The sequence below is a fragment of the Ochlerotatus camptorhynchus genome, unplaced genomic scaffold (assembly GCF_037179485.1).
Source record: "Ochlerotatus camptorhynchus isolate MF236.1 unplaced genomic scaffold, CSIRO-AGI_Acam_v1.1 ptg000065l, whole genome shotgun sequence".
Classification (NCBI taxonomy): Eukaryota; Metazoa; Arthropoda; class Insecta; order Diptera; family Culicidae; genus Ochlerotatus; species Ochlerotatus camptorhynchus.
The window spans coordinates 973,170-1,000,785 of record NW_027040555.1 but is presented as its reverse complement, the minus strand read 5'-3'; the positions used below and the strand labels follow the sequence as shown (position 1 = coordinate 1,000,785).

At 38.1% G+C, this 27,616-nt stretch overlaps 1 protein-coding gene and 1 pseudogene across 1 annotated transcript; one reads left to right on the top strand and one right to left on the bottom strand.

The window, feature by feature from the left end:
* Nucleotides 1-488: 488 nt before the first annotated feature.
* Nucleotides 489-27,463, bottom strand: LOC135697038 (uncharacterized). Its single transcript, XM_065216610.1, has 15 exons — nucleotides 27,036-27,463; nucleotides 26,360-26,652; nucleotides 13,003-13,219; nucleotides 12,825-12,936; nucleotides 12,662-12,760; nucleotides 12,290-12,606; nucleotides 11,871-12,229; nucleotides 10,776-11,811; nucleotides 3,506-3,528; nucleotides 3,008-3,224; nucleotides 2,831-2,942; nucleotides 2,449-2,544; nucleotides 2,025-2,383; nucleotides 1,605-1,960; nucleotides 489-1,544 (listed from the first exon to the last, which is right to left on the bottom strand). The coding sequence occupies exons 1-15, from the start codon at nucleotides 27,177-27,179 to the stop codon at nucleotides 521-523; spliced, it is 4,764 nt and encodes a 1,587-aa protein (XP_065072682.1). The 5' UTR covers nucleotides 27,180-27,463; the 3' UTR covers nucleotides 489-520.
* Nucleotides 16,138-18,599, top strand: LOC135697043 (uncharacterized; annotated as a pseudogene).
* Nucleotides 27,464-27,616: the final 153 nt, after the last annotated feature.

Genomic DNA, 27,616 nt, shown 5'->3' with positions numbered 1-27,616 from the left:
AAATCTCCTAAAAATTTATTACCAATCTGTCAAATCATCGATATTAGTTTTGCCAAAGTTCTCGAAAAAACTGCTCATGTATAAAATAAGGGAAAATGTCCTAAAAATATATTACCAATTTTTACACTTCCACTTCTGGTACTGCCGCCGTCTCACCAAAACTCTCGCCCCATTGATTTACTTTGAACAGAGATCTTCCCTTCTTTTAATCATGAGCTGTTCTTTTAAGGTTAATTGTTGCAATATTCAAAGATGTCTTCTTAATGCTCGCGAAACCAACCTAAGAAATGTAATACAATCAAAGTATTTTATAAATTTTTGGATTTCAGTCGAGGAAATTACATTCGAGGAAATTGGCATTCGGGGAAATGTAGCACAATCACCCTAAACACGTCGATAAACACATTTTAGGCTACTTTTTAGGGAATGTATTAAAATAGATCACAACACTGATACCGACAGTTGGTTTTTATCTATTTTATTACCACTTTTATCAAAGCTAAAACTACATAGTTCGCGTCTATTCTACGACCTCACACTTAGGGTATGGGAGTACATAATCGTCTGGCAGTTCGTGATAGCCGTCCGATCCTGTGACTCGGGAAACATTCGGGACCGTTCCGCATGTATCTTTATGAGAGCGCTTATGAGCTTGCAAGTTGGACACACAAGTGAATCTTTGCCCACATCCGGAGCACATGAAGCGTTTAACTCCCGTGTGCGTGGAACGGTGCGTTTGCAACGATTCGCGATGAGCAAACGCCTTCGGACAAAAGTCACAGTGGAAAGGTTTCTCGCCCGTATGTTGTCGCTCATGAACCTTCACCTGACCTTTCGTTCGATAGGCTTTTCCACAGTATTGACAGGAAAATGGGAGCTCGTTAGTGTGCAAAGTGTAATGGTTCTTCAGTGACGGAGCGCTGTGGAAGCATTTCTGGCACATCTCACATTGATAGAACGGATTCTTACCGCATTGGGATCGCTCGTGATCAGAAACTGCCGTTCGAGAGGAGAAAGCTTTGCCACACTTTGGACAAACGTAATACGATTTCTTCGTATATCTCTGACCTTTGTGGTACAGCTTTACGTGTCCAGCGAGTGATTCAGGTTCCTTGAACAATTTGTCACACATTAGGCACTGCAATCGATCGCGATGCACTTCCATAGCGTGTTGACGGGCCTCTTCTTCTGTCTCGAAGTGAGTTGTACAGCAAGAGCATTTGTGAAGAAGTTTTCCATCCGGTCCATGAAGCAGCGCGTGTTTCTCGAGAGCCTTTTCGTTTGCATATGGACGTTCGCAGTACCGGCATAGATATTTCCTCTCTCGAGTGAACACTCTATCGTACTGAAGTGTTTTAAGCAACTCTTTCAGTACAATTTGATGATCTTTCTCCAAATGTCGTCCGGCCAGGTATGAACTGCTATACTGCATGGGGCAGTGGGCACAACGATAACAGTCTACACTAAGGGTGTAAACATTTTCTTCGAAAATAGAACGCTGTGCGTCCAACTCACGCTGCCGCTCTTGCAGGTCCAACACAATTCTGAAAAGGTTTCAAAGAATCAAATAGGGGTTTCATTCGTAACATTAAAATTCATCTTACATGTTCTCCGATTCCGGTTTCGGCTGTGAAATTTTTCTCGGTCGACCACGGCGTCTTTTTTCGGTTATTACCGGAGGTTTCTTTGAGAATGTACGTCTTATTCCTTTTCCGTCATAATGCGGCTGAGGTTGATAATCCGGTGAGTCATCTTCGTCGTGAATCTGTTCGTCGTGAATCTCTTCGTCGTCACTCTCTTCATCAGGCTCTTCTGGAAAACCTACAATTTCCTCTGGTTCTATAACGGTCTCGTACAAAATTTCTTGTGAGACATCTTCCACCATATTATAGGCATCTTCTTCGATGAAAATGTCATCCTCCTCGATTTTAATCTCAACAACTTCAATGTTATCGAGTTGCTAAAGAATCAATGGGATTTTAAAACGAGAAACATTACATGGGCATTTAAAGTCAATGTCTTACCTCCACATACTCGACCTTCGAAATGCTTTTATCATCATGCATCTCATCATCATCATGTTCAACTTTTAAATCGACCAATTTTTGATGAGATTCCGACTCTTTGAGTTCTTGAGCTTGGACATTTATCGCTGATATATTTGGTTTCATCTCGTCCGGTGATTCCTCTGACGAATCACTGTCCACATCCTCTACAACGGGCTTTTTTGATTTCGTTGGCACTCGTCTTAGAGGCTTCTTGGTATCCAATGACTTCACGTCTACGCTGTCATCGGTGACTTTGGGTTTACGAGGTCTAGACGGTCCCGAGCGTTGCACTACTTTACTGGTGTACACGGAACGATCAGTAAGATTAGGCATCGCTGGAAAATATAAAGGGCATAGAAAAAAATGCTGGTTGAAGTATAAAAAAAAACAAATGACTTACTTTTTATGTTTGGTCGTGCGACAATCTTATTGGTCAAACAATGTTGCGGTAATCCACAGGTATCCGGACGGGCTCGTCGGTGTTTGAGAAGATTGCCTATACATAATAATAATGATGATAAAAATAACGCACGGCGCATGAGAACGACCCAAATTTGAGTTTATTTAACTCATAAATCACTCAGCGGTTTGTCCAGGAAAAACTTCCCGAATATGAGAAAAGTAAAGATTGAATTCACTCAGTATATATTAAAACCATGAGGCAAATTTACTCATCGCTGATTTCCTGCACTTTTGGCGATTATAAGTAAACTAAACTCAAATTTGGGTCGTTTTCATTAACCGCGCACATTTTAAATCTGTCAACCACGTTGTCAACTTACCGATACAGGAGAAGCGACTTTCACAGAAGCTGCAGTAATAAGGCTTGATGCCAGAATGGGTCGTAGAATGAGTTATCAAACTTTCCCTGTGGGCAAATGCTTTATCGCATTGCTGTAATGTGGTAAAATCTATGAATTATGTTCGACAATAAAATACCTACCTTTCTAAAAACTTACATTGCACTTGTAGGGTTTTTCTCCGGTATGCATTCTTTCGTGCACTTTGAGTTGACCCTTGTTGAGGAAGCTGGCGCCACAGTAGTCGCACAAGTGTCTCTTTTCCCCCACATGTTTGATGATGTGGGCATTCAGCGATGCTTGAGTCAGGTACAACGAGTTACACTCGCTGCACTTGTGTTTCTTTTCTGTGCCACAATTGGACTCGATGTGAACTCTGCAAATCAAGCGTAAGAGTTAAAAGTTTAAATTTGATGTACTATAGGGAAAGGGCGACGCTTAATAACTTCCGGAAAATACTAATAACATGGATTAATATAATATGTTGCATATTTTCTTTTATTTGATAAAGAAGCATTTTATATACTTCCCTTCAGTTGATGGAATGAATCGCCTGCAAAATTTACTTCTTTATCCATGTACAACATCCGCACATTTGATAACCACGGTAACTATCATAAATATATTTAGAGGCTTTAGTTATTTACCACACTGCACCCAGGCAAAAGAACGTTAGAATTCTATAAGAAACACTTATGAATTTTAGCCATAAGAAATCAGTGTGAATTTCATTGATGTGCCTTACGAAAAATAATGTTGACAAAAAAATAATTAATCTGATCAGACTGGAATCGGAAAATGGACCTTGAGGTTAGGGAGTACGTGTGTTGACCACTCGTCTTTCAACGCTTGAGAAAATGGAATGGTTAAAGGCGTATAAGAGCTACCTCATGTTACCCGAACATCATTCATAAGTCACGTTTATGAAATTAATATATGTTGTTCATAAGTCGAGCCTTATGAAATTCTTAGGTCTATTTGCCTCAGTGTGAGGAAATAACTCGAACGAATTTCATACGAAATGCTTATGGAATTTAACCAAAAGAAATTATTTTGTATTCCATTCGATGGCAAAAGGAACGCAAACCTGTTATTATTTATGATTTTTTCAATAAAATAACATTGATTTCATAGAGATGTCATATGAAAATGATTCGTAATGAGTATAAAATTTACATTATATTCGTATGAATTGTAAACGCGCGGAATACGAAATGCAATTGACCACTTTGTCAAGCAGTTTTGGCGTGACTTTCTACCAGCGATTTCACAAAACTGGACGAACTAATTTCTATTTTTTTATGAAACGCACAAATGTTGGCTACTTTTCTCGAGGTTCTAGAAGAAAAAATCTCAAAATAATGTTTTATTTCAAAGTTCGAGTGGTAGTAAACGTTATTTTAACTGCTCGAATGAAGTGGTTCATTGAAATGATCATGAGCTTCATTGTGAATAAACCTGTGCGTCAGATGTTCGTTTATTGCTAGTAAATTAAATACATTTAAAGATTTAAACCCACTTAACTACGTATTGTTTGGGGTTGGTTGGAAATGCTAACATGAAGCTTTAGTGTGATGATTTATTAGCTAGAGAACAGAGAACGTGGGGCTTTAGGTAGTGATGAAAACGTCGCTAGAACTATTCCACAGCCGCAGTCAGTTTATGAGCAACAGGAGGGACGCACATTTTTGCCTGTGGACTTGGAGACATACTTCAAGTCCCCGCGTACATCGTACGGGCTAGGCAAAAATGTGCGTCTATCTTGTAAACTGTCGCTTTAATGGCCCTTCGCTCATTTTCAACTTCTATTCAATTTTCATACTGCCGTACTCTAACGGAACTATCCACCTACCCTCTTCTAAAGATCATTCTCTAGCTAATAAATCATCACACTAAAGCTTCATGTTAGCATTTCCAACCAACTCTGAAAATCGTTAACTTCGCGTATGAAGTAACATAAAAAACACTTTGAATACGTATTGTTTGTTTTATTTTCATTGAACAAAATTAGCCATACATAAATTAATATTGATTCTATGAATATCAACGATGTTCTTAATATAAATTTGTGTTACAATTCAAAGCACTTATATAGTTACTTGAACATTTTACTCGCGCTGAGACTACAATCTTTGTCTATTGATGCCACAGGCTCCAATTTCAACTAAGTTGTGCCCGTGACCTATTGCGGAATTGCGGATTGTCTGGAATATGATATTAGACAGATTCTGTGGAGTACTTCATAGTTAACTCACCAGTCCACAATCCACGCCGAAATCAAATCGTACTTCCAGATGAAACCGATACGTTTTATAATGAATTTAGCGTTTTTATTATATTTGAATTCAGCCCACCAGAACTTTGGGATACGCTAAAGGGCGAACACGAAATTATTGCGACACATTCAACAGGGCATAACTTTTTTACCATTGGGTAAAAATCAACCAAATGTTGCACACTTTCTCATTGATGTGTATTGTGTACATGCTGCCAAACTCGAAGTCGTGTTTTTCGATTCAACGAAAATGGAGGTGAACCAACGCGAGTTGAGAGAACAAATTCTTTCCAAACACCTGGAATTTCCTGACCTGTCGCACCGGCAGTTGGGAAAAATGTTGAACATTCACCATTCAACCGTCTCCAGAGTGTTGAAGCGGTTCCAGGAGCGGTTGACGTTGGACCACGGCAAAGGAGCTGGAAGAAAACCGGGACCGGAGAACAAAAAGACGGAGGGAAAGGTGAAGCGGATGATTAAAGCAAATCCCAACGTCTGAAGCCGTGATTTGGCTAAAAAGATCGGCATGTCGCAGAGCTACGTCCAGAATGCAAAGAAGAGAGCTGGACTACATACATACAAGGTACAGAACTTCCCAAACCGCGATGAGCGGCAACAATCGACGGCTAAAACTCGGGCACGGAAGCTCTACGAGAAGATGCTGACAAAATATGGCTGCTGTGTGATGGACGACGAAACGTATATAAAAGCCGATTTTAAGCAAATTCCGGGGTTAGAGTTTTTCACTGGCAAGAGCAAGTTCGATGTGGACGACAAATTTAAGAAGAAGAAAATGTCGAAGTTCGCCTCCAAATATCTCATTTGGCAGGCCATCTGCTCTTGCGGACTGAGGAGTGAGCCTTTCGTGACAAAGGGCACAGTAAATCAAATGGCGAGATCTACAAATCTGAGTGCCTCGAGGAGCGCCTTTTGCCGTTCTTGCAGCAGCACGACGAAGCTCCGCTATTTTGGCCAGATTTGGCATCATGCCACTATTCTAAAAGTGTCCTGGAGTGGTATGAGGCCAATTCTGTCCATTTTGTTCCAAAGGACATGAATCCGCCAAACTGTCCGGAGCTGCGCCCGGTGGAGCAGTACTGGGCAATAATGAAGCGGGAACTTCGGAAGAGCAAGAAGACAGTCAAAGACGAGAAGGACATGTTAAGAAAATGGAAAAAAAAACTGAGAAACTGGTACCGGATGACACTGAAGACTTTGATGGAGGGCATCAAGCGAAAATGCGTTCAATTTTACACTCAAGGCTCCATCGATTAACTTTTCTTTTGATTTTTGAAGTAAATATATGTATAAAAATACCCTAAAATTTTGGTTTGATTCTAAACATTATAAGAAAATTGGCATGACATTTTCGGTGTCGCAATAATTTCGTGTTCGCCCTTTATTTGTATCTACTATGCCATATCGTTCACATGATACGAGCGTTTCATACAAACGACTTATGATTTTTTTTTTTCACACAACACGGTGTTTCGTGAAAACCCATTAATGGGTAAAAATAATACCCATTTTCAAACCATGTATGCAGCTGTCAAAAAATGGGGGAATTTTGAAATAATAAAATGGGTGAAAAAATATCCATTTAAAGAATCAGTTCACGGTTGAATAATGGGTATATTTTTTACCCACTAATGGGTGAAAAAACACTTTGAAATTTTATCGTCTCATTTCTGTCACCGATTCATTGGGAATGCAAATAGTTACTGTCCGCAGCTTTTTAGCGAAAATGGGAGATCTCCGGAAAAGATTAGAATCCGGAACGTAGGAGAGGCTTACGGATGAGTAAATACAATTTCATACACCATATTGTATCATAATATTTCGTGTAATAAAATTTGATCGGAACACCTGCATTTATTTTCAATGTATTAGAAAGTTTTTTATAACAACAAAGACAAAGAACCAAGCGCTTGCGTTCTCCTTTTGAAAAAATGGGTATTTTTTCATCCATTTTACGGTAAACACAATTTAAGAAAATGGGTAAAAAAAACACCCATTTATTGACAGACCACCCATTTACCCATTAATGAGTAAACCATAGTTTACCCATTTAATGAGGAGGGGCACTTTTAGCAGAAATGGGTGTTTTTATACCCATTAATGGGTTTCTGCGAAACACCGTGAAGATCAACTAATAAAGTTTATTGCAGCCTCGTATGACATGTAGAAGCGTTTCGTATGGAATTCATTACTGCTAAAAATCTCAATAATAATAATTTAAAAAAATACTTGACCTGTAATTTGCATAAGAATGCTACACAGAAACAAAATCTATTGGCAAAAATACTATATTGGTGGTTTAAATTAAATACTCCCACCAATAGATTTGTGCAGAAACGAAATTCATTTAATTTTACTATTTTTTCTATCAAAACTACTATGCCGTTTGAGTAAGCATAGTAGTTTTGACAGAATGGTAGTAAATTTGATTATATTTTTAGTCAACTATACTGAAATTATGGTAGATTTAACGGCATTAAGCGTAGTTATATTGAAAATAAGTGTTTTCTGCAAAATAGTATTCCTAACTATGGTCTTTGTTTCAGTGTATGGAAACCATACACTGAGAAAAAATAATTCGATCGAATTTCATACAAACCAACAAAAAGAATTTATTGTGAATGGGGTTTTGATCTAATTCCTGTCTACTTCCCTACTAAAGGTCTATTAAGACTATCCCGCATAAACAATAACCATAAGAAGCGCCTAACCACCAATTCGGGATATCATCCCAACTTTATGTGGTATTGTCATACCATCTATGATATCGTTTGTGCATGGTACCCGTTTATTAGGGATCTGATTTCTTGGTCTAATTTTGACAAATGAAAAATCTGCTCGATTTTACTTTCGACACATTTTGTCAAACCCCCCTGTTTGCTGGTGTTTACACTACTTGCACATGTCGAAAGAACTGTCAATTTAGATTTCTAAACAAAACTGTATCAGGAATCCAAAGTAAATACTTCTATAATGAACTATCGGAAAATTGCTCTAGCTTCGGCAGGCGTTTTTACTTTTATTATTTTAAATAAAATGAGGAGAAGGTGAACTTTGTAGAGTAGGAAATAGTTGCTCTGGAGGAACACCGGCAGGGATCTGGCTTATCTTGTCTTTCAAGAACTGCAATTGGTGTTGACGGCACCGTCGAAAAATTTGCTCTTCCAGCAAATATAAACAGTTTCTTATGGGACCTTTCGGTGTAATGAAAGGATAGTACAAAGTCCGCCATGTTTCACGCACAGTCTGCTTATGGATTTTCTCATAGGAGTAAAGAGCTACAGAGTCGTCAACGCCAATATGAAGCCGAAAAAGGTCCTAATAAAAATTCTCTGAAGACCTTCGGAAGTCCCTGAAATTTAGTTTCTGTTCTCTGGTAAAACATCTTTAAAGATCAACAAAATTTCCTGAGGTAGTTCTGCAGATTTCTTTGAAGTTTGGTGCGTCCTTCAGAAGTTCTGCAAATTTCTCTAAAAATCTACAAAGTTCCTGAATCTATGCAGATTGAAGATGCTTAAATATCAACAATTATTTCTGATGTTCACTAAATTTCTAATAATCTACGAACTTCTCGAAAGTTCTGTAATTTTATCTGTTGGTTTTCATGATCTGTAAATTTCTCTCTAAATCCGAGAACCTCAATCAAATTCTGAAAAAATTTCAGTAGATTAACGATCTACCATCTGAACTTTTCTGAAGTTTCAAAAATTTCATTAAAATTCTGTTAAATTTTCTGAAGTACTGTATTTCTGCTCTGAAGATCTACGAACTGTCCTGAAGTTCAATAAGTTTCTCAGTAGATCTTCGAACTTCTCTTAAGTTCTGTAAATTTATTTGTGAATTATTGGACTTCATTAAAGTTTTGCAGATTTAACTGAAATTATTTGAAATCTTCCAAAGCTCTACGAATTATCTGAACATATTTGAACTTCGCTGAGGTTTTAAAAATGTCTCTGAAGATTTACGAATTTCTCTGAAATTGTGTAAATACTTCTAAAGATCGGCGAACTTTCCCGAAGTTCTGTGAGTTTTGCTGAAGTTATGCAATTTTTTCTAAAAATGTATGAACTTCCTGAAGTTCTACAGACTTTCCTTAAGGTCTGCGGACTTCTCTGAAGTTCTTCAGATCTATCTATTTCCAACTTCCATGGAGTTTTGCAAAATCGTGGACTTTCGTACATGGCTTAGATATGTTTTTGAAATTGAAGTATTTTTCTGAAATTTCATGAATTTTCTGAAGATCTTAAATTTTCTTGAAACTGTGAAGCTGTCTGAACCACTGAATGTCTCTGAAGATCTGCAAAATTCCTTGAAGGTCTGCAGATTTCATTTAATTCTAATCTTCTGAAGTTCTGCAAATACCTTTAAGAGTTCTGTAAAGTTGTCTGAAGCTCCGTAGTTCTATTCTCAAGTTTGAAGAATTACCTTGAGGCTCTATAAATTTCTCATCTGAAAACATCTTTGAAGTTATGTAAATTCATCTGTATACTCTCGGGCTACCCTGAAGATCTGAAAATTCATCTTAAGATCTTCGAAATTACCTAAGGTTCTCAAAATTTATCTAAAAACATATGAGGTTTTAAATATTTCTCTCAAGATTTACAAGTTTCTCTGAAATCGTATGAATATTTTTTTTTTTGAAAAATCGTCGAACTTCCCTAAAGTTCGGCAAATTTCACTAAAGATTCATTACAATTTCTGAGATTTTAAAAACGTATCAGAAAATCTGCACACTTTCTTGAAGGCCTTTAAATTTAACTGAAGATCCATGGTAATCATTCATGTGATTTTTTCAGAAGCTCTGTAATTTTTTTTTTTTTTTTGAATGTTCTGTAGCTTTGTTTTGAATAACTACGAACTTTTCTGATGTTCAATAATTTTTCAGTAGATCTCCAAACTTCTGCGAAATTTTTTACATTTTACTGTAGATTTTAGGACTTGTCTGAAGCTCTGCGAATTTCTTGTCAATGTATGTCAAATTTTCTGAAGTTTTGTAGTTCAAGATCTACGATCTACCCTGAGGCTCAACAAATTTCTTAGTACATCTCCGAACCTCTCTGAAGCGCTAAACAAAATCTTAGTAGGCTCTCAGACCTACTGTCTGGCATGCTTATTTTTATATAAAGCATGCTGTTTTGTTGACCTTGCCATGAACAAAGCCATTACGGCATCTTTCGACCAATTACACTTAAAAATAAAAATCAGTCAAATCATACATAGGATAATATTGAATAGTGAAATCGGTGTACCTTAGGCTCACAGTGGAGGGGGAGTATTCACTGTACAAGTGTGCACGGTCCATACTTTTTTTTTCTTTCAAATTTATAGATTTTTGCACGCGGGGAAGGGGAGCAGTGTAAAAAGTAGCAACATCTATTAAAAAAGTATTAAGTTCCTAGAAAACTATATTGGTGCACAAGTGGGATACTATCGAGTGTCTTTTCCACTGTTGCCTATACAACAGGCAGCAGCAGCTGTTCTCTCGGTGTGGATTAATCGCACGGAACATAGGATATGAGTGAAATGAACTTAATTTTGGATTGTTTTTTATTTCCGTGTAGTCTAAAAATGGCTCTCTATAATTTTATGTTTTATGTAGCTTTACTTTAAGTTTCCTCAATTTTAATCTGAAACAGGTATTTCATTATCATCCGATACGAAAAACTTTGGGAACGGCAGCACATAGCCTTCTGGCAGCTCGTGATAGCCGTCCGGACCCGTGACTCGGGAAACCTTCGGTACCATTCCACATGTATCTTTGTGAGAGCGTCGGTGACATTGCAGGTTGGAAACGCAAGCGAATCTTTGACCACATCCGGAGCACATGTAGCGTTTGATTCCCGTGTGAGAAGAACGATGAGTATGTAGCGATTCGCGGTGGCCAAATGCTTTTGGACAATATTCACATTGGAAAGGTTTCTCGCCCGTATGTTGACGCTCGTGCACCTTTACCTGTCCTCTTGATCGGAAGCCTTTTCCACAGTATTGACATGAAAATGGTAGCTCGTTGCTGTGGACAGTGTAGTGGATCTTTAGTGACGAAGCGGTGTGAAAACTTTTCTCACAAATGTCGCATTGATAGATAGGATTCTTGCCGCACTGCGATCGCTCGTGATCAGAAACCGATCCTCGAGAAGAGTAAGATTTTCCACACTTAGGGCAAACGTAGTGATATTGTTTACGATTCTGTTGTCCTTCATGAATCTGCCTCATATGTTTTCTAAGTGTACAATGTTTCGGAAAAACTTTACCACAAATTTGGCACTGCAAATAACCGGCATGATCATCGATTGCATGACGACGGACTTCATCTGGTGTCGCAAAGTGCTTTGGGCAGCATGTGCACTTGTGCATAAGTTTACCATCAGGGCCATGCAATAGCACGTGTTTTTCGAGTGCTCTTTCATTGACATACATGCGACTACAGTACCGGCATGCGTATTTTCTTTCTCCAGTATACTCTCGATCATATCTTAGAGTTTTGAGTAACTCTCTTAGTACAATACCATGATCATTCTCCAAATGTCGTCCTACCATGAACGGACTGACATACTGCATCGGACAATGAACACAGCGATAACAGTCCACCGAAATATTGTGCACGTTTAACTCGAAAACACTACGCTGTTCGTCTATTTCACGTTGCTGCGCTTCCAAATCCAACACGATTCTGAAAATATTTTAAACAATGAAATGTGTCACGAGATAACAGGTTAAATTGCTTCTTACATATTCTCCGATATCGGTTTTATTGGCTTTTCTTTTTTAATCCGACCGCGGCTTCTTATATCGGTTATTACCGGAGGTTTCTCCGTGAACGTGCGTCTAATTCCTTTAGCGTCATATTTCGGAGGTTGGTAATCTTCTGAATCATCTTGGTCCGGATATACCTCTTCGTCACTGATTCCATCAATCTCGACTGCTTGTTTCTCGTCAGCAGAAAAATGCACAGTGCCATCGGGTTCGATAACCGACTCGAACAAAATTTCTTGAGACTCATCCTCGATGTCACTATCATTTCCCTGTTTTCGCTCACTGATGCTTCCATCTTCCTCGATTTTGACTTCGCAAATTTCAACAACATTTGGCTATAAAAAAATAAATAGATAGTAGGTCAAAATGCAGAGACAAAAAAAAAACCCTATCACCTCTGTTGATTGGTTTGAATCGTCGCCATTCATCTCACAATCAGACTTTACAACTTTGAATACGACCATTTTTTGTTGAGATTCCGACTGCTTGCGTTCACGTTTTACAGCCACCTGAATTTTTGAATTATTTGCTTTCTTATCTTTCGGTGATTTAACTGATGAAACAGTTGACTTTTGTCCCAGAGGCTTCTTGATGATCACTGGCTTATTATCTCGGCTGGCGTCAGAAGATTTAGTTTTACCCACTTTTTGTGATTCTAAGCTTTGTACCACCTTATTGTTGTACACAGGACGATCGGTAAGACTTGACATTGCTGAAAAGTAGACTAACGTATAGTAGATTGAATTTCAAAATATAAAGAAACTCACATTTGGTGATGCTTGGTCGTGGAACAGGTTTCTTGGATACGCAGTGTTGCGGTAATCCACACGTATCCGGACGAGCTCGTCGATGTTTAAGTAGATTCCCTAGAAGAAAAGATGACAAACGTTACAAATTTAAAAACTAACGAACTCATCAGTAACATCTTACCGATACAGGAGAAACGATCGTCGCAGTAGCTGCAGCTGTAGGGCTTTGTACCAGAATGGGTCAAGAAATGGGTGATCAAACTATCTCTGCGAACGAACGCTTTATCGCATTTCTTAAAAAAAAACATCTATTAAAAATGTTTTACAAAAAAAAAAAACACCTATTTAGAAATACATACATTACACTTGTAGGGTTTCGGGTCGATGTGCATTCTCACGTGCACGTTGAGTTGATCCTTGTTGGTGAAACTGGAACCACAATAGTCGCACTGGTGACTCTGTTTACCCACATGCTCGATCATGTGGGTGTTCAGCATGGCTTGAGTCAGGTGCAAAGCGCTACACTCGCTGCATTTGTATTTCTTCTCTGTGCCACACTTGGACTCGACGTGAACTCTGAAAACAAGTGCGAGCATGACCAAAATACACTGTATCAAAAACATATCCGTACAGCAAGTTATATTTAGAAAACTGTCCACTATTCCACAAATAACTAATGTTAATTTTATAAGTTCATTATTTTCATAATGTGTATGATCCCGTCTGAAATTTCTTAGTTTGAACCACTATTTTTCTACAGCTCACACATAAAGTGATTTCTGGTAAAACACGGTCCATCGTCCCAGTATGAAGATCTTGTTGTAGACTTGGGGTAAGCGAGGTATAGGGGACGTTGGTTTGCTATAGGGGCGATATACTCAACCAATCAACCAATTTTGTACATTTTTGAATCCAGTCACATCAACTAAACGATTTCACTAAATTGTTTGTTGTTGTTGTTTCTTTTGCATAAATATAACTTAAATTATGAAGTGCAGTGAACATCCATAAAGATGATATAATATTAGCTTGAGCGGCTCCTTTCTACCAGAGCTGTGGCACCACCAACAAGCTGGGAACCGGTTGGCGGCCGATCACGGGAGGATGTGCAAGCTGAGGATTAAGGGCCGTTTCTTGAACTACAGCAACAAGAAAGAAGCGTTTTATTTGCCTACATTAATATTCTCAGAAACTTTACCGAATCATGCTCAAAATTTAAATAGAAGAGCTAGGCTAGATTGGTAGCTGCCTAAAGGTACACGCTCGTACAATGTTATTCAAAAGTGAGTAACTTCTACTCAGTTTGGTATTTTTGTGTCAAATGTCAAAAAGTGAGTAGCATTGATTTAGCAAAGTGAGTACCTACTACTCTGTTTGACTAAAATCAATGTTTACTCACTTCTGAGTAATGCAGTATAAATGTTACTCACCGTTCTTCTTCTTCTTCTTCTTTGCATTTCAAGCTTATTGCATATCGCATATTAGCTTATTGCGTGCTCTCAACTTAGTGTTCTACATGCACTTCCACAGTTATTAATTGAGAGCTTTCGATGCCTGTACCATTTTTGCATTGGTATAATTGTGTGGCAAGTCCAATCATACTTCTATGCCCAGGGAAGTCGAGACATTTTTCAACCCGAAAAATACCTAGAGCGGCCCGGGAATCGAACCCAGCCACCTCCAGCATGGTCTTGCTTTGTAGCTGCGCCTTTACCGACTGAGCTGAGGGAGGCCCCACCCAGACTCACCGTGCTTCTGTCAAATACTTGGTGACAAAAATAAACAATTAAACAAATTCAGTATAGATTTCCTTTTTCAAAATTTGAATTCAAAGAAATTGATATCAGAAAGAATGGAGCGCTGCAGTGGTGGATTCGGATTCGTTCCGCAAATTGAAAGGTAAAGAAAATTAAACATTTAAACATAAACGCGCTTTCATTAAATCTTTACAAGGTTTTCGCTGGTTGTCAAATATTTGTTCCAGGATATGTGGGAGAACTGAAATCCTACTATCAACATATATTTATAATTTAAATACCTGCCATGCTGCTGATTTTCCTTTCAAATGCTCCGAATGTAGGTGTTTATACACCCGGTTCAAAACATTAAACCGGCACATAATAAAGAATCATCCTCCGGAATCGGAAGGGGGAAAAGAAGAAAATGTTTATGTGGGAGTAGAAACCATCGCACCTGGCTCGCATGCTTGAAGCTGAAGCTGTCCAAGGTTGCAAAGACTCATTTCAGCTAAAATAATGTTTTTCGAAATAATAAAACCAAAAGATGGTATGATGGCATGTTTTACTTGTAACTTACAAGAAGAGGTTACAAAGTATGCGTTGGAAACATAAAACCTGTAAATTTTGCTTTCTATGAGTCACAATCAGCGATTTGCTGATCGCTGAGTGAGTGAGTGAGTGAGTGAGTTTGTGAAAAATCGCTGATTGTGACTCTCATGAAGTGAAATAAACAGGTTTAATATGTCAAACACATTCTTTGCAACCTCTTCTTGTATCCTACCAATTCAAAATTTGATCATGGCATCTAATTATTTCATAATTTAGAAAAACATTGTTTTAGCTGACATGAGTCTTTGCAACCTTGAAGCTGTCTTGTAACCAGATTGTTCTAAAATTTCTAATAAAAATGTTTTTTTAAGTTCCATAAATGTCGAACAACTAGCCGGAACCGTTAACAGTTGCGTTGCGATGTTTCTGTTCCCGAAACTAAAATCCAAGAGTTTGTTGAAGCTGCATCTCAGCTTCTTGGGCAATATGAGCTATATTTTATGGGAATCTTCAAGGCGTTCCTGAGATTGAAATTTATTCCGTGTGACGACATTCATGCTGTGAATACGGTGAACAACATACAACATGTCACCAAAAAGTCCAAGTTGAGGATCGTAATTATGCTAAATAACTATATAGTAAAATATTAAATAGCAATGAGCATATAAGACAAATTTTCACCGAAAATCATATACATATATGGCATTTGATATCAAAATAGCTTATATTACATGATATCAACGTACTATTAGGCTATACATGAAAACTTATGTCCTTCTTTTATTTTACTAACAGAATACATCAGAGGTTTTCTCATTTTATAGAATAACAAATCAAATCTTACTCATTTTGAAAATCGGCCAATTTTACAAAAAGTGAGTAACATTTACTCACTTGGGTAAAAGAAGTAGAAGAAAATATCACTTCAAATCATCAAAACGTGTCTTCTTACATGGCGTATTTCCAACTTTCAACTCTATGATGCATCTTATCTTGTTGTTACGTCTTGCACCAGAGCAACGAATTATATTGTTTTAATATGCCAAACGTACTGATTATGTAGTATCTAGTCACGCCCGATTCATTTGAAATGCATCCGATTGATATTTCACGTGTAACGCATATCAGTCCCATATACACGCAGATAATTTTTGATGGTTTAAAACAAAAAATAATATTGTAGTGGTCAACGATCGCTTTATTATTGTTTCAGTGTGCTATTTTTGTTCAAACATCTTTAATTTTATTTTTAAACAACAATATTATTTTTAGTTTTCTTGCTCAAATTTCCAAAGCATCAAAATTGTTAATTTAACAAAACGCATGGTTTACTTCAAGGGCAACATAAAATTAATTCAGATACCATGATTGTTGATTGAATTATATTTTTTTGTTCAGTGTGGAGAAGCTAGAAACCGAACCCGTCATTCGCCATTTTGTTCAAGTGCCAGTAAAGTTTTGCGTATCAAAATGTGTTCCGGTTCCGATAATTCAATAATTATTGAAGAACTGGATGTAGAAAAGGTGTTGGTTGAAGAAATCGAGTTGATACATTTATTATATAGTTATGGAATGTCCGAACGAGTTATTGAAGCGTTTCTCGGTTGGTAGTATCCTTTTTTTATTCAGTTACGGTATCCTAACATTATTATTGCAGTTAGTTGTTACACCATCGAAACATTGAAAATTATACAGAGGAAGGAAATTGAGGAACTCCTTCCTTCGCCTTTTCTTGCAGAGCGAACCAGATTCATTCATGAATTGGACTCTTGGAGGGAGGCACAGGTAAATTATCATCAAATTATTCTTGTTTATTGCAACTAACTAGTTATTCCCTTTCATTACAGAGGCTTTCAAAAGTCAGCGAACAACCCGTTACTTGCAATTCATCTGTAACCCGAGACAACAACGCGCGGCCCTCTGAAGAGACTCAAGTGACACGAGAAGCCTGTACTGCCACCTTCTTATTGAACGCGTCATCGAAAGGGCAAGCCATCCTAAGGAAGTACAGCAAAACCGCATTCCTCTCCAGATCTGACAAAAAAAAAGTGTCACCCACATCATTGTTGACGAGTTCAAAAACCGTTTTTCTAAGCCGTCATCGTCGGAACTACTGGATAGAGCTTGTGAACTGAAGCAATTATTTCCCAGTGAGCCACAGGTAAACAGTCAGTGATTATATTCAGTAACTACATGTGTAACCAGTTCACAATTCATTTATGTGTTGTTTTCTTCTTATTTTCCATAGGAAACCTGGTATCAACCAACGTTTATCGCGGACAGCACAGGTAAAAGGAAGAAAATTCGCAAACAAGCAAAAGGTCGTTTGTACGATAGAAACATAAACTACAGGGAAATCGACCGGGACCGAAAGGAATCAAAAAGTTCTGAAACATCCGGCAAAGCTTCCGTTGACGTCTCCGAAGAAGAAGGTAGTATAATAAAAAAAAACAAAGTGTTTATGTAGGCTTTCTTTACCTAATATGAATTTTTACATTATATTTCTCAGCTGCAGAGTACCATAAGAGTACCATGGAACATAACCAAGACGAATGGGAGGAACTTAAAGTCAAGTGGAAGCGATCTAGTCCGTGGCGACTGATCGAAATAACAAAAACAGAAAACCGAACGTGCGCTTCGATACTTGCTGAATATCCCACACTCAGGAACCACCGTGGCTATCAGCTTGTTCAGATAGGTTTCCAGCAGAAGTTTTCCGGGAAGGAAGAAATCTTATTCGACCGTTGGATCGGGTTCGCTGCAGCTACTCAAGATATCTTGCAGGTTGAAGTGGCAGATGCTAATGGCAAGTCCCTCCTTGCATGCTTAAATGCTGATGATATTTCAGAAGGTAAGCATTAACATGATACAGACTGCTGAATATAAAACTGATTGTTTGTTTACTTGTGTTTCAGATGCCAGGAATTATGTAATCGTGCCTCTGCTGGCTCACATTCTTCCTCGTACACATGTTAAGTGTATCGGTAAAAAGATTTGGAAGCCATCGTACAGCGAAGCGCAGAACGGAGTTGCGATTCATGTGAAACAACTGTCGGACTTAGAATCAACATTGTCTCGCTTGTTTAAAGGATGCCGGGATAGGGGCATTTCGTCTACTCCGTTTATTATAGTTCACGGGCCGGATTGGAGATATCCCACCAGCTTTACAGTGTGGAACAACGTCGTGTCATATAAGCTGCCAATCTTTTTGAAAGCGTTGGACGTATGCATCAAGATCTACAAGGCGTATGATATCAATTTCCCGCCGCAGCCAGCAGTAGTTTGGAACTTGTTATCATCGTACCTATTCGAAATTGACCCTGTTAAACAGGACGCCAGTGTTGAATCGTTGTGCTCTGCCATACGACTAAAGCTGTCATCAAAATGATCCATTGCATAGTAAAGGGGTGCTCCTGGAAGACTAGCTCAATCAACATACTTTACGAGCATCTGAATCGAATGCATAATTCGATATCAACTTATAGCTGCAATTATAGCGGCTGCATGCGAAATTACAATGTACGAGCATCGTTCTTTCGACATTTCAAAAAGCACTATGAGGATACAGCCAGCTGGAGGAACATAAACTCCACCCACGAGAGCAGAAATCTAAACGAAGTTCCACAATTTTGTTCCGAAAGTGACATGATAACCGTTGAGAAAAAACAAAATGTCAAAAATAAGCAGGAAAATAAAGATGAACTTGAAACAAAAAACAACCATGAAGAGAAAATAGATAACACGATAAATTTTAACGATTTGACACATCAGATGAAGAATTTAAGCATTAGCTTTAACCTTAAGTGGCTCAATATGAATACGTTACCACGGAAAACTGTTTTTGACATCCAAAATGATGTACGCACGAATATGCTTCAACCATTCAAAGAGGTGGTTGCAACGATGGAAGCAGTTGGTTTTATTACAACTGAAAGCAGTAGGATTTTCAAATAAATGTTTGACATTTTTGGTGGTGTAGAGACGGAATATAAACTAATCCAAGCGTTGAAAAGTTTAGATTTGTATGCAGTTCCTAGAGAATTCATCATAAACAACGAACTGCGTGCCGGCGTTTCCAAGAATCAACAGCAATTGAGTAATGATCCAATCTGTGGTAAGTATCTATTTGTCTGTGTTAATCGCACCACATCATAGAAGTTTTTTTTTATGTATTTTAATGCCCATAAAATTCCAAGTGAGAAAGTATTTGGAATCGCTCAACGTACTTCAAATGATTTTGGATCACCTTTCTCCATCCGAAGATGGATATATTCGTAGTCTGGTAGATGGCTCCATCTGAAAAATACGGACAAAAGGATCACCAAAAATCGTGATTCCTCTGAATCTATTCTTTGACGACTTCATCACCACAGATACAGTTTCACCACATGCGTCCAGAACATCAATATGCGCTATATATTATTATATACCATGTTTGCCAGCTTTTGTTCTAGCCAAGTTAGTTAATATTTTAGTGGCAGGATATATTTTGACGGAAGATCGAAAGCAATACGAAAACAAAGAACTTTTCAGAAATCTCGTAGATACATTGATTCACTTAGAGCAGGAAGGCATAGAAGTTTCATATGAAGGTAAAATTGTTGTAGTTCACTTTATGATTGGATTTATAACCGGTGACAACTTAGGAATATCTGGAATTTTAGATCTAGTAGAATCTACCCGAGCAAATTTTTACTGTCGTGTATGCAAACGAAACCGTCAGCAAAGAGAAACAGATATTCGTGAATATCCAGAAACTTTCCGTAACGTAGAAAGTTATGAACGGGATTTAGAACTAGATAATGTTTCATTAACGGGCATTAAAAAAGATAGTATTTTTAATAGAATCCCTTCTTACCACGTTGCCTACAATATATACTTCGATTTAATGCATGACCTTTGTGAGGGAGTCTGTGTTTATGGTCTTTCACATTGCTTAAATTACTTCATTAATACAAAGAAGCTATTCACTCTCGAAGAACTAAACACAAAGAAGAATCTTTTTTTTTTTCCTTTGGTTTGTTTTTTCCGTCGATCTTGTTTTCCGTGCTGAGCACCAATGCTACCGACGTGCCAGGAAGGCAGCTCCCACACCTGGACCCTACCTATCGACCCATCAACTCATGAACCGGGGACCAACGGCTTTACTTCCCATCCGAAGGAAGGCGTGATCAGAGATGTTATGCCTCAGAACATCCCGGCGGCGCCGACTGGGATTGAACCCAGGCCTGCTGGGGTGAGAGGTAATCACGCTTACCACTACACCACCGGCGCCGTTAAGAATCTTTTTGTTTTTTGAGATTTAAATTCATCAAACATACCCAACGACATCAAAGATTTGAACATAGCCAAAAGTGATAAGTCATATTCTCATGTTGCGAGAGGTACCACATTATTTAATTGAAACGTTACGACAATTGGTAGAAGCTCATCATTCTCAATATCAAAAACTGTTTTGCGATACTCTTAAACCAAAACACCACAACCTTGTTCATTATGCATCATCTTTGTTAACTTCAGGGACACCACGCCATCAATGAGCAATGCGAGGAGAAGGCAAACATAGGGAGGCAAAGCAGTACTGTAGAGTAAACAATAATAAGATCAATTTATGCAAATCTCTCAGCATCAAAGCAGGATATAAATTTGCTTTCAATCTACTAAACAATGCTTTCATACCTTCTGTATTGGATTATAGTGAGTCTATAGTTACTTCACGATCACTATTACCAGGGCATGAGTTTTTGTTACGAGAGTATAGTATGGAAAGTTCAGCTGAATATGTTGAAAGCGTAATCAAGAAAGGATCGGTTTTCGCGAAAGGTACAATATTTTACACTGATAGGCAAAATAAAGTGCCCACCCCATCATTTTTGAAATTTCTCTCATTTATTTGGTTCAAATTCAAATAAACACACCGTAGTCTGTTTCGATGTCTTACCTTTATTATTCTTTTAAAGTTACACCTATGGAATACTGAAAATATAAAGTTTTACTTGAAGTAAAAGAAAATCAATTTGGATTGAAAAAGAAAACAGTGACAAAAAAAAGTGCCCACTTCAAAAATCGGTATGTTTTCGATAAGTTTCCATCGGAAAACCCCTCGATTGTTTTTGTTTTGAAAGTTTGACATGTATTGAAGCAAACGGGTGGAACTGGTGCATTTGTACACGTGATCGCATTTGAATCAGTTGAAAAAAATGGAGGACGTAGTGATTTCGAAAGCAATTCCCGTGTGTATCCGAAAATTGGTTGTTCGTGATGTGCAAAACGGTGAATCGCACCGGTCTGTCGCTAGGAAGTACAATATCAGCAAAACAGCGGTCGGGAAAATTCTGCAGAAAATGAAATCGTTCGGATCAGTGGTGGATCGCCCTGGCAGAGGCAGGATGCGCAAAACGGATGCGAGAACGGACACCAAGATCATGCGTGAAGTGAAGAAGAACCCGAAGGTAACTGTCCGCGAGATCCAGGAGGCTCTTCAGCTAACAGTTTCCAGTCGAACTGTTCGTCGCCGTCTCGTAGCACAGGGGTTGAACAGCAAAGTTGCTCGGAAGCGCCCATTTATCAGCAAGGCAAACAAAGTCAAACGGCTTAAGTTTGCTAAGGAGCATGCTGATAAGCCCCTAGAGTTCTGGAAAACGGTTCTCTGGACGGACGAATCAAAATTCGAACTGTTCAACCGGAAGCGACGGGTTCGTGTGTGGTGTAGATCGGGTGAGGAGCTTCAGGAGCGCCACATACAAGGCACGGTGAAGCATGGAGGAGGAAATGTGATGGTCTGGGGGTGCTTTTCGTGGGGTGGAGTGGGAAGCCTGGTGAAAATCGACGGGATAATGACGGCAGATTCCTACATCGACATCCTGCGGGAAAATCTGGAAGTTTCGCTGATCCAGACGGGCCTTGAGGAGAAATTCGTATTCCAGCAGGACAACGATCCGAAGCATACTGCCAAGAAGACTAAGTCTTTCTTCCGGTCATGTCGAATTAAACCACTGGAATGGCCTCCACAAAGCCCGGACCTCAACCCCATCGAGAATTTGTGGGCGATTCTCGATGCCAGGGTTGACAAAACTGGTGTTACCAATAAAAATAACTATTTTGAAGCCCTGGAGCGCGCCTGGGAAGAACTAGATCCACAGCACCTGAAGAATCTAGTGGAGAGCATGCCGAAGCGCCTGCAGCTGGTCCTGAAGGCCAAAGGAGGACACATTAACTATTAGGCTGGTATTCTTTTACTTTATTTTATGTTTTCTGGAGTTAAAATGCAGTGGGCACTTTTTTTTGTCACTGTTCTTTTTTACACCCATTTTGATTTTTTTTTCTTCGAGTCAGTCTCTTCTTTTTATCTGGTATTCTATAAGTGAAACTTAAAAAGAATATAAAGAATAAGATATAAAAAATACTACAGTGTATTTACTTTAATTTGAACCAAATAAATGAGAGAAATTCAAAAAATGATGGGGTGGGCACTTTATTTTGCCTATCAGTGTACGTATGGTATCATAATTGCATCATGCTCTATAGGCTAGAATACATCATCAGGATTAGAACTGAAGAGCTCATTTTCATCTGTTATCGTATTTATCATGAAACATTTAACGAGCATTTACAATCATTCGAAGTGTTCATATCAAATGAGCAGAGAATCATTCCAAATGCTGGGAAAGTAGATACTTTTGCAGTTAATTTGCATGAAGTAGATGAAAGAACATATTTTAGGCACTGTAACTTAGAATGGCATAATATACGCATCAAAATAATTTCTCACTTATTTAAAAAAATAAAACAAGAAAATACCACGAATTATAAAAACAACCATATTCATTTATTGGGCTAAATAATTTTTTATTTAAACCAAGAAAAATAGCATTTTTGGTCCAAAAATTGACTCTATTCCTTTTAAACACCAGATATTGTTGTATCACAAAAAATCATTTTTGCTTTTAAAAAAAATATTGTTACGCGGTCGTATCATCGCACTTTTGAATTCAACAATAAATATTGTTGAAACGAAAGCATGATTATTGTTGAATCAAAGATATTACTTTATAAGCCGGGAGATAATACAACTTTTTTGTTGAAACTATACTGAAAATTGCTGTGTTCAAACATATTTTCTCTGCGTGTAGATTTTCGTCAACTTTGAGATAACAACGCTATCCACTATAATTTTTTCATCTACTTTCATATTATGTGATAAAACTATTTACCTGATCGTGAGAAATGTGAAAACAACATCAAGTTAGTTTGTCCCATGGACGAGTGCACCGATGGATTTGAGTTCACTCACTCGAGAAAAAGTGACACAAACGGCGGGCAATGTTTACTAATCACTAAATGTTCATGAATAATGAACTCGTCCATCCAGGGCTGAAAAAAAAAACACTAAAATTCATCAAAGTTCACTATGGATGAAACATTCATTTCATAGTGAATGCTTTTGATTTTTTTCACTCCCATCAAGCAAATCGCTTATCAGTACCATTTTTATTTTTCCAGTCAAGTTACAGTTATGCTTTTTGGATTACCATATTTTTCGCTGATATAACAAGACATGGCTTCATTACAAATGCCGCGATAAAGCGCATAAAAAGAAGCGATGTAGAGCGAGCTTGATCTCACGGTAAGGCAACGATGAAAATTGATGGACTATGCTATCCGTTCTATAAGCAATGTTGATCGATAGAGATGAACTAGCCTAAGGCTAAAAATCTCTTAAATAAAGAAAAAAAAAATAAAAAAATGTTGATCGATTCCAATATGCCAAATTACTTTAAAATCAAATTTAGAACATAGTCACAATATTTTCCCTATGTAAATATGGTTTCTAGTGCGGAAAATAAAATCCCGTATTTTCCCGGCTTTCCTAGTACTCTTCCAGTAAACATAAGAAGCTAAACTAAATAACGGCTTTAATTCAAAATTGATAAAAAAAAAATGTGCTTGGACTTGTGGTTATCGCCTGTGCATGTTTTCATAATCACAAATTAGAGGAAGTGATAGAGATGCTCCAGGAAGAGTTGGTGAAAAAAATGTGACGACCAGAAGGATGAAGAGAAAGGGAACGAAAGCGAAGCCCATAAACAGCAAAAACTAGTGTTCAAGTATCGGAATGATGATTATGAAGAGGCTGACAATGTTGACTTCATAATACAATGTCAATGACATAACACTATGCATACTATGTTAACCCTTTCATTCCCAGAAGGTTTTCCATTGTTTTGACATGCAACAATGTGTTTTTGAAAAAAAAAGGTTCTGCTAGAACAATTGATATTCCACACAGTCTAAAATGATAGAACCAATACAAACAAAGGTTTTGCATAAAAACAATAGTGTTTTAATTGTTTGGCAATAGTTACTCAATTGAATTCTCAATAATACATATGGACGAGAATAATTATTTCACGGAGATGCTTAAATAAATACTGACTATTTAGTGGTAGATTGACAAACATGAGATGGACCAAAAAGTTGTGGATCACCTGTGCTGCCATGGGAAGGAAAGGGTTAAAGAACGCTTGTAACAGGGTATAGTTAAACCATTTCTACTATTGTATATAAATGATACTCGCCGTTAGTAAAAAGTGGACAGTTTTCTAAATTCTAAATGACTTGCTATATGGACTTCAAGTATTTATTTTTAATCCAGTGTAATTGATGTGCACCACACTTCGACTCAGGAGCTCTCAGGAGCTAATTCAAGACAAACAACTGAAAAACACACTTCAGCTTTTGTAAACAAATCTTCTGCGATCCTTTCCTAGCGAACGAAGATCGCATACCTAACCAACAACACAATCGTTAAGGGATATGTATATTCCCTACCTGATGGTGTACTTGGTAATTTGCGTAGGCGATGTCAGGTTCGCGAGAAAAGGTAGTAAGTTTTGTTGCAAATTTCCAAATTTCATACCCATATTTAGATGTCGCATTTAAAAACGGTTGGGCCTTCTAAACCTCTAACCGAGCGATTACGAAGAAACATCTCTTAAGTTTCAGTTTTGTGCAAAATTGAGTGCAAGTATAAACACAAAAGCAAATTGCGTAAACATTTTTTTCCTTTTTAAGGGAATGAACGTTTTTCAGTTTTAGGTATATTGGTGATCAGTTCAAGTCCGATGTACTTAAGGTCCGCTGACCGTGGCTCATCGTTATCGTCCCGTTGGAAATAGAAAACCATAAATGGCTACCCCAAAAGCTAACCAACTTCGTCTATCCATGGGTTTAAATGGACCCTTCCTCCAGTCTACCTCTATTCGACGAATGACCCCAAAGAACAATCACACTACACGAACTGGTGTGTCACTCAATCCGATATTTTAAAACATTTTATTATACCTACTAACCAATAATTATTGTTGTGGGTAGTTTTGCCACAGACAAACAGACACAACTCTCGTATGTTGTTCATTGATCACAATTTTTCCTAGTTAGTGTGACGAAATTGAATTTTCCGTCCGTGTTTGATGTTTACACACTACCGCTATCTGTTGAACGGGTTGTACGACATTTAGCGGAAATCTGATTTGCCGAAGTACTTTTCGGTGACGTAAATTTCGTGAAGTTCCATTTGGCAGAACTATTTTTTTAGCATTTGATCTTAATAAAAATCTAGAATAAGTTACCTTGTTTTAAACATGAGCAGTTCTTTCTAATTTTTCAGTAATTCTGAACTTTTGGAAACTTATAAGCCTCTGGCTTGAAATGATTAATGCGAAATCTCATTAATAACGCTGGGAGTTTTCCTTCCTTATTTTAAATAATTGAAGAATTGAACCTTGTTTTAAACATCAGTTCTCGATTACTTTTTCGAAGAGACGTATCTGCTTTTGTGAACAATGCATTGATCGTCGATTCCTTCGAATTTTCCCTATCTGATGATAGTGTTAGCATGCGTGGGCGAGCTATCAGTTAGGCCAAATCGAAGATCAAATTTTATTATTATTGAGCATTATTTACAAGAGCAGATACGTCCCTTTGAAAAAGTAATCGAGTTATTATATTGCTTTCGAGTTGTTCTATCCTCGTAATCTTCAGCGTATAAAAAGTAAGTCAACAATTAAAATGGAATTGAGCATTGAGATTCGGCGAAATGATTTTCCGTGAAATGTCGTACAATCGTTGAGCGTACTACCCGTCACAGTGTTCTCAATAGATGGCGGTCGTGTTTTAGCGACGATGTTTTACAGTGAAAAATATTAAATAAATTATGTCCGTTTGTCTGTGGTTTTGCTTTATGGTCAATTTGCTTAACAAAAAGTGAAACAAAACAATCAACAAAGCATTCAAAACGTAATCCTTGCAAAGAGGTTTACGAAGTGAAACGAAACACGTTGCTACGGTAATCATATAAAACGAGCAATCCCTTGTACAGGGAAGGTAAATCGACCAGAAGTGAACTTTAGCTCTACATCGTACTTACTTCAACTGCGACGCTGATTTGAACTGCTGTCCGCACTTGGGACACATATCATATTCGCAATCGCGTCCCTCATGTTCCTGCTGAATGTGTTCGTTGTAGTCTGCCTCCAGGGGAAACTCTGCCTGACAGATGCGGCACCGGAAGACGCTGTGCTCGTCGCGTTTGTGCTTGTTGCGGTCCCACTCGGTAGTGAACGGATATTGACACAAGGAGCAAACGAAGCCTCCCGGTGGATCGTGCCGTTCCGAATGGCGCAAATAATTGGATTTGTGGAGGAAAACCTGATCACAAACCTGTGAACAATAGAACATAAATCATATTATTTGGTCGCCCAACTCCTCGACAGTACCCACGACCGCTGAGCTAATGGTGGTAAGCTCCAATTCGGATTAACTTTTATACACCCTGTTTGGATGATCTGCAACATGTTTGCTTTGAGTCGTTTTGATTAACTCTGGTGTCGACATGAAAGCTGCCTGACATTATTGATCGGGATTTAATCCGAGGATAATACCGATTGGAGCTTACCACCATAAGTGAACTGAGCCGTTTTTACTGTTATATAGGAACTTCATTAAATCCGGGGATACTGTAGCAGTTAGCACTGAGTAACTCCGGTTTTTATGAAATTCCCTAAACAGCGGCCGTGGCAGGTAGATGATGCATTTAGTCTTACATCGCAGGCATAGTGGATACCATCCATGTCGTCATCGGAATTCTTTTTGCCTTTCCGAGGGGAAGACTCTTGGTCGGTTTTCGGTGGACGACCGCGCTTTCTTGCCATCGGTGAAACTATTTCCTGCTCTTCGTCGGAACTCATTTTCAGCAAGTTTTATGCGTTTTACGGGACGAGCGTCACTTTTAACCTCGCAGATTTTAAGATACACTTTTCACCAAAATCTAAGTGTTTATCACGTCTTAATTCACTTTTTTCACTTAGCTACAGCTTGTTAAATACGTCGCGTTAGTTTTTCTATAAATTTTATTGAACATAAACAATGAATTTACGGAATTAATGCACCAAAATTAATAACACTGTACATTGTGAAAATTTCTGGGATCCATGTTGGCTTGCAAACGCGAAGAAAAGGAGCGAAAAAGTGATGAAACATGAAAATCGAAAGATGTCAGCAGATATCACGCACACAAATGAAAAGAATATGGACGCGGTGGTAAACCAATCTTTTCTATACAAGGTACGCAGATCTAGCCCTAACGTATGTGTTGGTAGAGGAAAAGGTATATATAAGCAACAAT